Raw genomic sequence first — 17,761 nt, 5'->3', positions numbered from 1 at the left:
TGTTCATAAGAGAGTCGGGCTGCAGTAATATGGGCTGAAATCCAAGAATGGAGATTAAGGTGTGCTATACTTTTTAGTTCTATGATGGTGCACACAATCAAGGCGCATGATTAAATGGAATCTAGTGGTCTGATGTGCGATACAGTGGTAAATAGCTGAAAGTGATTCGATACTATAACTTGCGCGCCCACCCATTTGAGATGTCATCATAGATGTCATGAGTGATGTCACTAACCATGTCATGAGTGATGTAATATGTGACGTCATCAGCAGTGCATTGCAGGCGCGCGAGTTATAGTTAGCAGAATTAACTATAACGGGGGAATTTTTATGGTTTTGTACGAGTGAAATGACCAACTAACTACAACGCCCCTGAAACCTGTGGTTTTTCCAGTGAATTTCTTTGGTTTTTTAAATACTAATTTCCAACTATAACGTGCCTGAAACCTATGGTTTTTTCAGTGAATTTCTAAGGTTTTTTAAATGCTAATTCCCAACTATAACATGCCTGAAACTTATGGTTTTTTAAGTGAATTTCGAAGGATTTTTAAATGCTAGTTTCTAACTAAGCCTACAGAGGTAGTACATGTGAAGAAAGAAGAAAAACGCACAGAAAGAAGCACTAGAAATGCAGAAAGAAGTAACAGAAGTCCTCAAAGACGAAGAAAAGTGCACGAAGAAGCAAGCCATGTGCAGAAAGAACCAACAGAGGAGCAAAAAGAGGCCTTGTTACAAAATCATTCTGTGCCCACAACTTTTTCAGACGGGTACTGGTGTTAAGTGACTGACTAACCAGACCTAGAGCCAGTGGTATGCTAAAAGTCACTTAGAATACAGTGAAAACACCTACATACACTAGGGAACACTATGCGTTGGGTATCCCTTTGATTAGCATGACCTCCTCTGTAAGCTCCTAGTATATAATAGGGCAGGGGGATTAAAACTACCTCTTACGCATTGCCACAGGGTGCGTTTGCACACTGGTGAAGGGAGGGGGTGGGGCCTAAGGTGACATGTGTGCAAACACGCCCTGTGGACGGTTTAAGTTTGGGGATAAAGTCCCCTTGAATCCTGAGGGTCCCTGGGGGCCAACTAACCCACCAGGTATGTCCAGTAAGTGCCACAGAGTTGCAATGCAGAGAGGTGTAAAATGGGGTATGGCCTCGGACCACCTCTTTGCAACGCAGCTCTGTGGTGCTTACTGGAGGTACATGGCGGGCTAGTTGGACCCAGGGACTCTCAGGATTAAAGGGGACTTAATTCCCCAACTTAAAATGCGCCACAGGGCGTGTTTGCACACGTCACCTCAGGCCCCGTCCCCTCCCTTCACCACTGTGTAAACACACCCTGTGGCACGTTTTAAGTTGGGGAAATAATTCCCCTTCAATCCCTTGGGTCCCTAGGGTCCAACTAGCCGACTAGGTACCTCCAGTAAGCGCCACAGAGCTGCGTTGCAGAAAGGTGTAAAAAGGGGCGTGGCCTAGACCACCTCTCTGCAACGCAGCGCAGTGGCGCTTACTGGAAGCACCTGGTGGGCTAGTTGGCCCCCAGGGGCCCTCAGGATTGAAGGGGAATTATTTCCCCAATTTAAAACATGCCGTGGCTCTTACTGGAGGTACCTGGTGGGCTACTTGGCCCCCATGGACCCTCAGGACTGAAGAAGAATTAATTCCTCAACTTAAACTATGCCACAAGGTGTGTTTGCACACATGGAAACTCATGCACGCCCCTTCCCTTCACCACTGTGCAAACAAGCCCTGTGGCACGTTTTAAGTTGGGAGATTAACTCCCCTTGAATCCTGAGGGTCCCTGGGGTGCAACTAGCCCACCAGGTACCTCCATTAAGCGCCACAGAGATGCGTTGCAGAGAAGTGTAAAAAGAGGCGTGGCCTCAGAACAACTCTCCAACACAGCTCCCTGGCGCATACTGAAGGTTACTGGTTGGCTAGTTGGCCCCCAGGGACCTTCAGTATTCAAGGGGAATTAGTTCCCCAACGGGGCCTCCGGCGCCATGCCGGTCATTTTTAAACATGTTTTTATTCAAGAAGGGGGGCTGTGTGGCCCCCCTTCTTTTCCTAATTTTTGGCCCTGGGGACCCCATCCCCCAGGTCTTACCCCCTAATTAAAAAAAAAAAAACAATTTGTAAGGGAGCCTCGTGGCCCTCTGGAGGCCTTATCTGCCCCCGGGGACCCCATCCCCCGGGGCATAGCCTTTTAAAAAAAAATTGTTTGGAGGGGGGCTGCAATGCCCCCCTCCTCAGGCCACTTATGGCCCTGGGAACCCCATCCCCGGGGCCGGCCTTTTATTTTATTGAAAATTTGGGGAGGTGGGCAGCTTGGTCCCCCCTCCCGGGCCACTTGAAGCCCCGGGGACCCCTTCCCCCAGGGCTGGCCCTTTCCATTGGGGACTGGGGGGGGGGTCCATACTTGTAATATGTGTATGGGTATGGGCGCCCAAAGGGCCCCCCAAGCCCCGGTACCACCACCCCCGGGGCATTATAGGAATTTGTGCGGGGGGGCTCACAGCTCCCCCGCCCCGAGGACCGCTACTCCCCCGGGGCTTAAAAAATACATGGGTGGGGGGCTCAAAGCCCCCCCCCAATGCCCCGGGGACCACCACCCCCCGGGGCTTTAAGAATATATTTGCGAGGGCGCTCAGCCCCCCGCAGCCCTGGGGACCGCCAACCCCCGGGGCTTGTGTTGCATTTTTTTAAAAAAACCTGTGTGGGGGGGCTCGAGCCCCCCACTCGCCCCAGGGACCGCCATCTCCCTGGGGCTCTAAATATTAAAATAGGGGGGTCTGTGACAGATCCCCCAGCCCCGGAGACCACTACCTCCCCGGGGCTTTGGAAATGTTGGGTGGGGGCCCCCCTCCTGGAGCCCTGTCATGGCCCTGGGGACCGCCACCCCCCAGGGCCGGCTCCTGCAATGTCCCGGGGTGCCCACCCCCGGGACACTGCTCTTTGCTATGGCGGGGTGGGAGCCTCACGGCTCCAGCCCTGCCATAGCAAACTGCTTTGGTTTTCCACACGGGGAGCTGCATGTTAACAGCTCCCCATGTGGAACAGCAATGCCGGCTCCCGAGGGACGCGGGAAGCCGGCGGGACCGTGGTGGGATTGGGAACCCCACACGGTCCCCAACGGAGAGGGCCAGTCTCGGTGATGGGGTCCCCGGGGCTACAAGTGGCCCGGGAGGCTGGCCACGCTGCACCCCTCCCCAAAATTTTTATACAAAAAACATAGGCCGGCCCCGGGGGATGGGGTCTCTGGGGCCATAAGTGGCCTGAGGAGGGAGGCAACGCAGCCCCCCGCAGCCCTGGAGAATGCCACTTCCCGAGGCTTGTGTTGCATTAAAAAATAACAAAAAAAACCTGTGTGGAAGGGCTCGAGCCCCGCCACACGCCCCGGGGACCGCCACCTCCCCGGAGCTCTAAATATTAAAATATGGGGGTCTGTGACGGACCCCCCAGCCCCGGGGACCACCATTTCCCCGGGGGTTTGGAAATGTTGTGAGGGGGGCCCCTCCTGGAGCCCTGTCATGGCCCTATGGACCACCACCCCCTAGGGCCAGCTCCAGCTATGTGTTTCTACCGGCTCCCTTTTTGTGTTTTGCGCATTTTGTTCACTGATTTCTGGTGCCTCGGTTCTGCCGAGGCACATGATGGCTGCCAACACTTCCTGGTTTGGAGTGTTGACAGCCAATTACCATAAAGCTTGTGAGCGGGAGGGTGCGCGGATCCTGCGCGGCCATAGATATTGAAACTTTTTTTCACTTTGAATTTCTCAGGAACTACTGAACGGATTTACACCATTTAACAAAAGGGGATATTTCTGAACCAAGGGCTACCTTTTTGCCAAATTTGGAGTAATTCCGTTCAGCAGTTAGGAAACTTTAGACACGGCTACAGCTCGATGGGAAATTGCTTGGGGAAAATACGTTTTTGGACCCCCCTTTTTTCTCAGCCCCCGCTTGCCGAATCACCCTGAAACTTTCAGGATAGGATCGGACTGGAGCGGGCCATATGTTTTGAGAATTTTACAAAGATTCGTCAATCGGTGCCAAAGTTATTTGGAATAGAATGTTGCAAATTTCCTATGGAAAATAGGTCCTAACAATAACTACCTACTGGCGACCGCCAGTAAGTAATATATGTATATATCTCCCGACCACCAGGTGAAGTACACCCACACAGGTTGAAGAGATTTATTGGAAAAACCAACTCCAGTCGATAGACACCAAGAGGCAGATTCATGCCCGACGCGTTTCGGACTGACGTCCTTTTTCGAAGGCGGCACGAGAGATACTGCAACTTCACTCCCAATGTGTCCCCTTAAAGCTCCATAACTGTCAGGTGAGTACACGATAGTTCCAATGTATTATGGATTATATTGATGAAATCAATCCGAGTGTGCTGAAACCTGTTTTTTTTAAGGAGTAACGGGCGGTTGGAGTTGGAGTGTGTGGGTGTATATATGCTTCTGGCTCACCCCCTTTGAAAAAGGTCTAGGAAGACCGAAATGCATGCAGGCTTTTAAAGAAATGCAATTAAACCTACCTGGTCTCTCAAGTTGTGTGCGGCTCATTTCCTTCTCGCCGAGAGGGTTTGATATATATCCATACAAATATAATAAAGAGAGAGCCCAAACCTTTGAGGCGGGTAATCTCAGGAACCACAGCACCAATCACAACATCCAATACAGCGTTGGAAAGGGCAGTTACAGCAGAAGGACATAGGCTATGCAGACGCCCACCATATACATTTAAAAGGTAAAAGAACCGTGCCAGCAAAGTAGTCCCTTGTGGGCGTGTCTGCGTTGTGCTGTGGGCGTGTGCTGGGGGCGTGACAAACGCTGGGGGCGTGTGGTACGTTCCGCCCTTCATGCCATGTCTCATATAGTGTGCTAATCCCACCCTGCTCCCTTTAAATACCGCTGCACCCCATAATTATAACCCACCCTTACTCCTTAAAATACCCCAACACCCTTAAACACTAACCCATCTTAACCCTATAAATATACCCTGTACCCCAAAACCCAAACCTATCCCTAAACCCTAAAAATACCCTTTACCCCAAGCCTAGCCCTGAACCCTAAAAATACCCCTGTACCCCAAAACCCAAACCTAGCCCTGAACCCTAAAAATACCACTGTACCCCAAAATCCAAACCTACCCCTGACCCCTAAAATACCCCTGTGCCCCAAAACCCAAACCTACCCCTGAACCCTAAAAATACCCCTGTACCCCCCAAAACCCAAACCTAGCCCTGAACCCTAAAAATAACCCTGTACTTCAAAACCCAAACCTACCCCTGAACCCTAAAATATCCCTATACCCCAAAACCCAAACCTTGCCCTGAACCCTAAAAATACCCCTGTACCCCAAAATCCAAACCTAGCCCTGAACCCTTAAAATACCCCTGTACCCTTAAAACCCAAACCTAACCCTGAACCCTAAAAATACCCCTATATCCCAAACCTATCCCTGAACCGTAAATATACCCCTGTACCCCAAACCCATACCTATCCCTAAACCCTAAAACTACCCCGGTACCCCATAACCCAAAACTATATCTGAACCCTTAAGATACCCAAACACCCTAAAACATATACCTCAGTACCCCAAAACATATACCCCTATACCCATACTTACCTTATCCAAACATTAAAAAAAAACATGCTTTTACCATTCATGCATTTACAACGAATTTCGTTGTAAATGTATGCGTGGTAAAAGCATATAAAATGAATGCCATTGCGGAGTCATGGTACTTTCGTAATGAAAGTATGCGGAGTGATGGTATGAGGAAAGAAAGTTGCGGAATAATGGGTGTTTACCCTCCCCGGTAAGTACATTGGTGGCACAGCGGCCCACATCTTCAGCAACAAACTCATATTTTTTCACCACCGATTTGAAAAATGAACAGGTCTCTCTCATTGATGGCCAGCACCGACAAACACTTTTAGACACACCTCCCGCCACAAGTTCTAGAATTGCGAACTTTAGAGCTGGGGAGCTACGTTTGAATCTCGGCATCAGCTCAACATCCTGTGATTCCAGGCAAATTGCGTTGTGTCCCCGTGCCTACCACAAATGAATGTGTTCTTCTGTAATGTAAATTGTGCTCATGCCATGTTTTAGAGTTCGCGCTATATAATATTGCAAGGAAAAATAAAGTAGGGAAACTCGAGTTCACACACTACTGAACGCGCACTCTTAAGTGCATCAGCAGTGCACTGTGACCGGAGCGTTTCACAGACCATTCACAGATAAGAAATGCTATCAAAACGAAATCCTACAAAACAATATACTACTTGCCGGCAGCAATTCATACCCGGACAACGTCGGGACGGGCTGCTAGTATATATATATGCAGCAAAAGTCATCAAACGAAGAATCCAAAGGACGACAGCGGACCCAGAAGTTTGAAGGTGCTATATTTTTATTGTGCATTTCCCTGTACCTCCGCCATGACGCGTTTCAAGCCTAACGGCCCTTGATCACATGACACGCTATGGAGGGTTATCCGGCTATTTAAAGTGGCAGTGCAAAAATAATTACAACAGCGTCATCATAGACATAGTAAAAAATATCTGATGGAGTTTGTTCGACATTTTAAAACCATAACGTTCTAAAATCACATAAATCCGTTTACAAACATTGATTCATTGTAGTTGTAAACTTGACTTAACCGATGAATGCGTTTGTTTATATATATATATATGATATATATATATGATATATATATATATATATATATATATATATATATATATATATATATTAATATATTAGTTAGAGCCTAGTGGCCTAGCCCAGAACACTGCAAGATATATATTCGTTACAAACATACATGAGCCTTCATATGTGCACCACTCATTTTCTTACTCTTACTTATCAATCTATTATGATAATAGTTAATAACATCTGATTTCATTTTTATTTTTTTACTAAAAGCAGAGCAAGCCCATTACTGTTACAGGAAGCCCCATCTCTACTCACCTCTACATGGAGCAGCTCTCGTCTCCTCCCTACTGGCTCCGCTATAAACAGAAAAGGAAAAACATCACAAATGAAAGAATGGCATTACTAGCAATGTTACAAAGAGATATGGCACTCTGCACACCTATGTCAGCTATAATTCAAATGTGTACTTTTAATCCAAATGTGTACTTTTAATCCAACTGATTGTATGGTGCTTTCGCTCAAACTGACTGGCCCTAGTCAGTACAAAACATGCAAAACAAACAAAGACTGTTTGAGAGCGAAGCACTTTTCACTGGCTCCCGTGGGATGCTTTTTTAGAAACACAATTCCTTCCTATATGTTTCCATCTTTTTCAAATTGTACATATATCAAAACAAATTGTCCATATGTTACGTAATTCTTGTCAAGAAACCAAAATGACTCAGATGCTCGTCGGTGTCATATATTTTAATGACTGTTTTCTTGCTTTAGATGTCTTCTTTTAGTACATTACATCATGTACAGTGATTCCTCTTAACATCATTATGGCAGTTCATCCCAATGCATTTCGGTATTATATACCTTCGTCAGGGGAATACTGAAAATTGACATAAAACAATGATCAAAACTCTACATGGGGATTTAAGGACCCCACCTCGTGTACATGCAAACACTCATATAGTTTTTATGTGAAGGATACCATCTCTGTGCACATGCTGCTGTCTATGTTTTTCCGTGATCTTAAAACTATGTAACCTCCAACATACCATTATACCCTGTGCTACATCACGACCACATGCTGGTCAAAAACATGCTAATCGTACCTGCTCTGATGCTCCAGTGTCTAACCGATGTGTGTACTAGCCGCTAAGAACTAACGAAAAAACTGTAAAAAAGAAAAGATGTTGTCACTGTGTTTTCACCTCTTATCTAAACCTCAACTGTGCCAAATAATATAAAGCAGCGTACCTTGAAGGCTTGCCGACGTTACCAATGCCCAGTATTCTCAAAGTCACCGTGTATCAGGCTGCCTCGTAAAATCAGTACTGCCGCCAGACGGACAATTCTGCCAACAAACGAATACTGCATTACTAACCCGCCCTGCTACACGAAAACGTTATGCGTGCTTGTGTTATCTGAGACGCTACCGCAGTCTCTTACCTGACTTATCGGCTCTGACTGACTTCTGATCCTGTCGTGTGGCGTGGAAGCTGTCTTCCGTGTTCTACCCGTTGTGAAACTCAACCGAACTGAACATAAATGACGGGCGCTGAACATAGATGACGGACTAGTGTTGTGTTCTGGTGACGGGTGCCATCTATAAGTGAATATAAATGCCTATACTCCAAGTGAAATCATAAATAAACTATCGGTGGTGGCTAGACATGCTATTAGGTAATGACAGAAAGATTTATACATTCATTTATAATAGACAGCGGTGTAACATTGTTCAGTAGGGGCGATCTTTGCATGCCACATTAACCGAGATGATACATTGTCAACATTAAAAACATTGATACAGACATGAAAAAACAACGAAAATAGTGGTTCAGTACATACTTATTTACAAAAAACACATGTATTCAATTTTATCATTAAGCCCACGCGGTTCAAGCGAATTCAAGTGGCGGATCCAATATGTTTCCCTTTGGGACAGGTGTCGATTGGTGTCAGCATGTGACTTCTTGTCTATACTCTCTAACACAGTGTATCGTAACTGAGGTATGGTATGTTGTCGCTCTTTCCAATGTGTAGCCAGGTTAGATTTGGCGTTACAAGTTCTTATCATACTTTTGTGCTCTGTGATTCGCACCTTCACCTTACGTGTAGTTTTCCCTACATATACTAACCCGCAGGGACACTTGATGGCGTACACTACCATTTCAGTGTTACAATCAGACGTATGTCTGAGATGAATCTGTTTGCCTGTGTGGGGGTGTTGAAAAACATTCCCTACCATCACATTACCACAATGTCCACAATTGTGACATTTCACCATGCCTCTATGTTGACCTACTTTGGTCTGTGTCTGAGTTTGTTTCAATGTTTCCTTTAAATTTTTAGATCTCGTATGTGCCAACAAAGGTTTGTCTACAAACACTGTCTTAAAATCCGATTCCTGTTCAATCACTTCCCATCTTTTTAATATGCTTTTCTTGATTAGTCTACTGGCTGTAGAGTGTTTGATAACAAACACCTCCCTTTGAAGTGTGGGTTTAGTGGTTTTTACTAAAAGTGTCTCCCTGCTGATAGATCTAGCCTTAAGTTTAGCCTGCTGCAATAACTCCTCTGGGTACCCTCTGTCTTTATAAGCCTGTGTCATGACCTCCATCTCTAGTGTTCCTTGTGTTTCTTGTGAACAGATTCTGCGAGCCCGCAGAAACTGCGAGAAGGGTAAATAGTTCTTTAGGGACATGGTGTGAAAACTACTATAATGCAATGCATTATTACGGTCAGTGGGTTTTTTTATACAGTCTTGTGTGTAGTTCTGAGCCATGTTTCTCAATGAGGATGTCAAGGTAGTTAATGGTTTCTGCATGTGTGGAATAAGTTATTTTGATCTGATCATGTCTGCCATTCAACTCTGTCAGAAGTTTTCTAGAGAGTTATGGGTACCTTTCCACACTATTAGAATGTCGTCTATAAACCTGACGAAGAGTTTCAAATGTTGTTTCCATTCCTGATTCTGTAGTATATTATCTTCCTCATATTTTGCCATAAATATATTGGCAAATGTCGGTGCCCCAGTAAAACCCATACTGGTTCCTGTCCGCTGCAGGTAAAAGTTATCCTGCCATTGGAAATACCCATGGTAAAGGCAAAAGTGAAGCAGTTCTAGGAGAAATACATTGGTGCCCTCATCATAATCATGTCTCAATAACATTCATTCCACCGCCTCCAACCCCTCTTGGTGGGGGATGGAGGTGTACAATGCTGTTATGTCTACTGTGCAAAGCCATATGTGCTCTTCTGAACTGATGTGGACTTCCTGAAGTCTTTTTAGGCAATCTGTCGTGTCCTGTATATACGTGCTCCACTGCTGAACTAGTGGCTGTAGGTAATGATCTAGGAATTTCCCTAACGGTTCATGCAGTGAGCCACATCCCGCCACAATGGGCCTGAATGGTGGGTCCACTGGATTTTTATGCATTTTCGGCACCATATATATGTGGGGTCTCTTCGGAAATTGTGTGGTCAAAAATCTGTGAGTTTGCTCATCTATCCATCCCATGCTTGCCGCATTTTCAAGAATAATCTGTAAAATGGATTGGAATCGAACCGTGGGGTCCGCGTCAAGTTTAATGTAGGTGTCCTCATCGGTCACATGCTGATTGACCTTCTCCTGATAGTAGGTATTGTTGAGCACCACCAGGGCGCCCCCTTTATCAGCAGGTACTATCTTGAGGGTGTCATTCTCTGCTAATTTGCGTAAGGTGATTTGTTCCTGTCTGGTCAGATTGTTTTGACTTTTACGTGTCATAGGAACCTTTTCCATATCCTTCTTAACTAGAGTCTCAAATAAGTCTAAAGTCTTGTGTGAAAAAGGAGCCATGAATGTGCTTTTGGGTCTGAACATCTGTGCTGTTACAGGTGTTCCTGTAGGTGTAGTGGATTCTTGATCAATTGTGTGAAAGAACCATCTCAGACGGAGTTTTCTCATGAACTTGAATATAGAGACCTCTGTCTCCAATTGTTTGGTAGTATACGTAGGTACGAATGACATACCTTTGTTTAACACTTTCCGTTCTTGTTTGCTTAATTGATAGTCAGAGATATTCATCACTAATTCCTCCTGCTTCTTTGCTTTTTTTGAACCTTGTCCCCTCCTTGTCCGTTTGATTTTGTCTGGGATTGTTCCGTGGGGGGGTGGTTGGATGTTTTGCCCCCCTCTAAAAAAGCCTCCCTCGGTGCAACATTTGTATCTCCCTGTGCCCCTGTCTCGTTATTGTCGCTGGGGGTACCCACAAGTGGTGTTCTAGTGGGTAGAGTGTCCTGTTCAGTTGCTACACTTTCCTCCGAAGTAGAAGCCTGAGGTTTCTTGAAACTTCTTCTCTGTGCGTATTGGTCTGCCCAAGAGTAGACTTCGTCTAACTTATAATCTATGGTGTCACGCTTAAACTTACGTAACACGCCCTGGTGGTGCTAGCCACCACCGATAGTTTATTTATGATTTCACTTGGAGTATAGGCATTTATATTCACTTATAGATGGCGCCCGTCACCAGAACACAACACTAGTCCGTCATCTATGTTCAGCGCCCGTCATTTATGTTCAGTTCGGTTTAGTTTCACAACGGGTAGAACACGGAAGACAGCTTCCACGCCACACGACAGGATCAGAAGTCAGTCAGAGCCGATAAGCCAGGTAAGAGACTGCGGTAGCGTCTCAGATAACACAAGCACGCAGCACGTTTTCGTGCAGCAGGGCGGGTTAGTAATGCAGTATTCGTTTGTTGGCAGAATTGTCCGTCTGGCGGCAGTACTGATTTTACGAGGCAGCCTGATACACGGTGACTTTGAGAATACTGGGCATTGGTAACGTCGGCAAGCCTTCAAGGTACGCTGCTTTATATTATTTGGCACAGTTGAGGTTTAGATAAGAGGTGAAAACACAGTGACAACATCTTTTCTTTTTTACAGTTTTTTCGTTAGTTCTTAGCGGCTAGTACACACATCGGTTAGACACTGGAGCATCAGAGCAGGTACGATTAGCATGTTATTGACCAGCATGTGGTCGTGATGTAGCACAGGGTATAATGGTATGTTGGAGGTTACATAGTTTTAAGATCACGGAAAAACATAGACAGCAGCATGTGCACAGAGATGGTATCCTTCACATAAAAACTATATGAGTGTTTGCATGTACACGAGGTGGGGTCCTTAAATCCCCATGTAGAGTTTTGATCATTGTTTTATGTCAATTTTCAGTATTCCCCTGACGAAGGTATATAATACCGAAATGCATTGGGATGAACTGCCATAATGATGTTAAGAGGAATCACTGTACATGATGTAATGTACTAAAAGAAGAAATCTAAAGCAAGAAAACAGTCATTAAAATATATGACATCGACGAGCATCTGAGTCATTTTGGTTTCTTGACAAGAATTACGTAACATATGGACAATTTGTTTTGATATATGTACAATTTGAAAAAGATGGAAACATATAGGAAGGAATTGTGTTTCTAAAAAAGCATCCCACGGGAGCCAGTGAAAAGTGCTTCGCTCTCAAACAGTCTTTGTTTGTTTTGCATTACTAGCAATGTGCCATACTACATCAGATACAAGACAAGATACAGTGCAAGCTTCCTGAGCAGTGTCCAAATACTGTGGTAAAACAGCTTCCAACATACAATTTCTCCACACAGAACAAGCCCAGCACACTAAGGGTAGTATTAATATGAAACTCAACCTAGCCCTACCTGGATGGCTCTTCGCCACCACCAACACTGGCCATCTCTCTGGCCCTCCCTCCCTTCCTCCTTCCCTCCCTTCCTCCTTCCCTCCCAGGACTACGCTTTTTCCTTTTACCCCTACCACGCCAGATCGCAGCTCTCGATTCCCCCTTCACCCAGCTCACTGCCCGGAACGTTGCTCTCTTGGTCATTTCCAACTCTCCCTCCTATCAGGTAGTTCAATCCCCACTGTAGGAGCACATCTGCAGAAATTTCACCCAGGCCTATGCATCACTCTTCCACTTCAGCATAGCCCCCTGTGCAAACCCAAAGGTTGAGCCTAATACTTATTGAGCTGCAGTGTCCTGGACTGGCTTCATTATGCCATCACAGGTGTCAGTGGTGAGGAAGTTGTAACTACTTATATTGTGGAACAATGTAAAATTATTAAATGTGATGTCACTAGCAAGGTTGGGGATGTTAATTGTGACATGTAAGTTTATGAGCAGTGGAATAAGGTGGATTTATGGTTTCTTTAAATGAAGCTGAAAGAAAGTTTATTTTTTTAACTTTTGATTTCTGAATAAAGAACCATAACTTTCTCTAAACTAAATGTTTTGAGTTCATTTTATGATATAGAAACAACCCACTATGCAAGTTCTTCCACCATATGAAGAGTGTTTTTGAGGTATGGCGTGCCTTTCAGCTATGCCGCGAACCCGGAACTATGCCGCCAGAATTTGAAGTAGCCTGCATTTGGCATTGTACAGTGCAATCTCAGTGCAATCGTGTGGAGAAGTGTGGCTCAATGATTAGAGCGGCAGACCCTGATGCAGAGGTCTAGCCCGGGACCAGGGTTCAATTCCCCGCCTCTGCGGGTCTTGGGCTCAAAAAATTCCACCGACCTGATAATTCTCGCCTCAGTGCCTATTCCAATCATGGAGTCCCACTCTGCAACTCTGGGCAATAGCTTGCTTAATCTCCACAACGGCCCCCACAACACTAAGGATGCCTGGCCTTCACCTTGGGGTGCCCAGGAGTGGACGCCTCACAGGGAAAGCCAGGATGGGTTCCACAGCGGTATTCGTACAAGGGCCTTGAGACTCTTGCGGGTGAGTAGTGCGCTATACAAGTATCAATTTACATTTAATCTCGGGAGCCAAGTGTATCATTCGGCAGCACGAAGTGTCAACCTGTCCTGCCCCCATAGTTCCATTTATTCTGGTTTGGAAGTGTGCAACTTTGCACAGGATATCACCACACCAGACTACGCCCTGGGCCCAACCGCAATGGGCTGTCATCACGATCCAGCCCCATGCCTCAGAATCTGCTTTATGCAGTTCCAGCCAAAGCGGATTCCTTGTATTTTGGGGCAAGATGGAGATATAAAATATCTAGAAAAATAAGAAGGTAATAAACGTAGGGATGCATGAGTGCTTTATAATACATATGGATGGAAAATATCCACAATATAATAAAGTAAAAAAGCAAAAAAGCTAAATGTATTGCCTACCGGAAACAAACTTGAGCTCCAATCCTTAATATGTTCTGCATATTTTTTTTGTTGGACTCAAAGTGACAAATAAGACATTTGCTCCATATACCAGTAGATTGCGATGTCCTTGTACCTGCTGTAATTTTTTTCAAGTTCCTTGTAAAGAAAAATCTTCTGGAACAGGATGTGGCACAGCACCTCCCTCTACCACAGAAACAGGCCATAGCTTTATTTCCAAAGTGCACAATAATATCCTAGACAGGAACTCGCCATCAGATACTGTGCATACCAGAAGCGCTGAAGTGATCCTCAGTTCTCCTTGTATATTTGGCATGCTGCATGCATTGCAACACTCCATGATTTCTGGATATTCTACAGATCTTAGTTGAAAGCATTGCCTAGTTCCATGTGAAAAACCAACGTCTGTGTGCAAAATAAAGGCTCCCAGAGCTTCTGGGACATTCCTAAAACTGGTAGTTAAATGGAACGTTCTGAATAGGACCCTTGATTTGGGGAAACTTTCCACGGACAAGGAAATATCAAAACAGTTTTCTTTGAACACAACTTAATTTTTTTGTACTTTTTAAATCCAACAGAAGCCATGCGGCTTTCACCTTGCACAAAATAAGTATTTTCTAGGAAGTTGACTGACCCCTCTTTTTGCCCGGATTAAAACATAACTTCCTTGAACCTTGCTTTTAAACCCATATAAATTACATACAATGTAGAGCTTTCCCACTGGTTTTAAAAGTTGCAACCTCTTTCAGGAAGGAGTGTGCAGTTTCCACGGCCGAGTACAGGAGGAACAGTTTAATCCAACTGGTTTTATTGTGCATTTAATTAAAACGATCACAATCCAACACAAAACATTTGTATCAAGAAATGCACCTCATTTCGACTGCCTAAAAAGCGCACAAGTATCAAAGGGAGATTAACCACAACAGCATCAGCATACATTGATGCCAGCAACCCTGGTCTGAATTCAAAAGTTTAAAAACAAATTATTCACAGTGGAACCTCAATCGCGCAGTTGTTTACACTAAAAAGCCTATTCATGAGCAGCAGTGCTCTGAATCAACCTGACGACTTTATAAATGCACGTTTCACATTACCAAAAGTATAAAAATAGTGCAAAATAGATCTTAAGCTGTATAAGCCTCCTCTGTTCTGAGTTCACAATCCAAGGCTTCAAAAAAAGTAGTAAAACGAACCGACATTTGGGGATTCGAGCCTTCCAGACAAAAAATAAGCGTGTGGCGGCAGGTACGGATGTTAAAACAAGTAAACATTGGTTTTAACCATTTCCTGCAAAGTAGCAACACATTTCCAAAAAAAGTAGTAAAACGAACCGACATTTGGGGATTCGAGCCTTCCAGACAAAAAATAAGCGTGTGGCGGCAGGTACGGATGTTAAAACAAGTAAACATTGGTTTTAACCATTTCCTGCAAAGTAGCAACACATTTCCAAAAAAAGTAGTAAAACGAACCGACATTTGGGGATTCGAGCCTTCCAGACAAAAAATAAGCGTGTGGCGGCAGGTACGGATGTTAAAACAAGTAAACATTGGTTTTAACCATTTCCTGCAAAGTAGCAACACATTTCCAAAAAAAGTAGTAAAACGAACCGACATTTGGGGATTCGAGCCTTCCAGACAAAAAATAAGCGTGTGGCGGCAGGTACGGATGTTAAAACAAGTAAACATTGGTTTTAACCATTTCCTGCAAAGTAGCAACACATTTGGACATTAGCCAACGATTTTATTTTATATGCACATAATCAGCATTTTGTGGCAGCTTGAAAACATTTTTTTGTAGTACAGTCTAAAGTCGGCAAGATGCCAAGCCAAACTGAAGCAATTAATGTATTTAAAAACAGAGAGAAAAGGCAGCATATAAATGCGAATTGCCAGAACTGATTTATCAGAATTAGCAGGCCTGTGCTCTTTTTATGAGTGCCTACTAGACTTCCTTATGTGAAATCAACTTGACCTGCCTTTTGATGTGCCAAATGAACTGAGCTGGAGCACAAGCACTTTCCCACAGCTCAAGAACATGTAATGATTCAAGAGCTACATTGGACTATTTCTTCTAAAGGCTTCTCCAATTACTTTTCCCTACACGTACTTGATTTCACACTAACCATTTCAGGGGCCGTCTTCAGCCGAGCAGAGGTGGTAGTAGCATCGCTTCATGTAAGGTGCCTCCAAAGCTCTGGATTGCTTGTGCAAGTTAAACACTAATCTTATTAGTGGTGGTGAAGAAATTCTTGAGAGTTTGAGCAGAAGAGTTCGGTATGTGTCACAGAGGGAAATGTCTTGAAAACTAGATAAAGTGCCTCGGAAAATGTCTGCTAAGAAATAAGATGGAATTAATTTGGCTTTCCTTGTGGAAGGATTGCAAACAATGGTTTGACAGTTTGTCACTGGGCGCAAGGCAAAAACAAGCGACTTTGGATTTTATAAATTTTTCTCAAGCGTGACACCAGAAGGTGTATAACTAGGCCCATTTGAATGCAAATGCCTAGCCTTAGAATCTTCCTAATAAACAATCTCTTTGGTTTTGATTAGATTCATGTTGTAGTCTTACTCTACTTGTTGCACTCTCCCTATGGTGTCTCTCTGCTTTGCTGCTCAGCGTGTGATGAGGTCATGCGGAATGTTGGAGTGTGTTTGTATGTGGTGAGGGTCAGTTGGTCTGGATGGGCTGAGCAGCCAGGAGGCTGCTCCTGGTGGGGCAATTACTAGGGTATTAACTGGGCTAAGATTAAGGCAACTTATTGACATCTTAAGGACTTACCATCTTCTTGTACTTATGAATAAATATACTTAATGAACTACAAGACCCTGACTACGCATCATCTTTGATTACAATAATTCACATCTTGTTGAACTAAAAGTACATGTCCACAACAGTGAGAAGTCTTTGCAAAATGGATCCATCACAGCAGAGCACAATATTGGCTGCACACTGCAAGGCCAATTTTGGTTTTAGAAGTAATCGTTTTATTGCGTGGTAAAAGAAAATCATTATACACAGTTTAGCTGCCTACATCAAGACGCCGGCAGAGCGTAATCTTATGATCAATACACAGCGTTTAGGTCTACATCCCAGAGGGCGACCTCGCAATAACATTCAGACCACCACGCAAAGATAAGGCACCCGGCTAAGATGCCACTTTTATAGAAGAAAAGAAACAAAGAAATAGACAAACAACTAAACCCCCCTCCCCCCTAGCAATCCCACCCCCACCCTTCTCTGCATCAGTTCTTAATCACCAGTTCTACCTCTCCCTAACAGCCGGCCCCAGGCTAGTATCTGTCAGATTACGTTTTGGTGGCCCCTGGTGGTTCCAGGGGGATGAGTTGTAGGATTGCAGGTATTTCGCGCACGTAACTTCCCTCATGTCTTTGGTAAGGAGTTACAAGAATGGGGCTCATAGTTTCTCATATTCCGAACTCTTCCCATCAATGCTGAGCGAGAGGCGTCCATCGCCAAGAGGTGCCAAAACGTCTGAATCCAATCGCAAGGGTCTGGGGTTGTCGAGGATCCCCAATGCGTCAGTAATACCTGCCTCGCCGCAAGCAACGCTAGGGCTATATGCTTATCTTTCGGCGACTGTAAAGGGAAGAATTTAGGATGGGGGAGTCCCAATAATGTGTGTTCAGGTGCTCGTGGGAATGTAATCTGAAATGCAGTGTCAAGGTCATTGAGAACCGTTGCCCAATACCGCACTAGTTTCACGCAGTGCCACAGTAAATGTACCAAGGTGCCAGTAAGACCACACCCCCGCCAGCAGAGGTCTGACTTAGCTCCATCCCATGATTTGATGCAGGCGGGGGTATAGTACCAATAAGTGACTATTTTATAGGCAGATTCCGCGCCCACAGAGTTGGAAGCAGTGTGGT

The 17,761-nt window shown here is 44.8% G+C and overlaps 1 protein-coding gene across 2 annotated transcripts in view; it reads right to left on the bottom strand.

The window, feature by feature from the left end:
- ULK3 (unc-51 like kinase 3) overlaps positions 1-17,761 on the bottom strand; it is a 249,596-nt gene that overhangs the window by 67,101 nt on the left and 164,734 nt on the right. For both annotated transcript variants that reach the window (XM_086959332.1, XM_086959333.1), the window contains exon 13: positions 7,001-7,041. In XM_086959332.1, coding sequence (XP_086815458.1) covers positions 7,001-7,041 — 41 coding nt within the window. The remainder of the gene's footprint in view (positions 1-7,000; positions 7,042-17,761) is intronic.

This window comes from Lissotriton vulgaris, chromosome 2_2 (assembly GCF_964263255.1).
Source record: "Lissotriton vulgaris chromosome 2_2, aLisVul1.2, whole genome shotgun sequence".
Lineage (NCBI taxonomy): Eukaryota > Metazoa > Chordata > Amphibia > Caudata > Salamandridae > Lissotriton > Lissotriton vulgaris.
The sequence above is the reverse complement of the archived record's forward strand: the minus strand, read 5'-3'. Positions and strand labels throughout refer to the sequence as shown.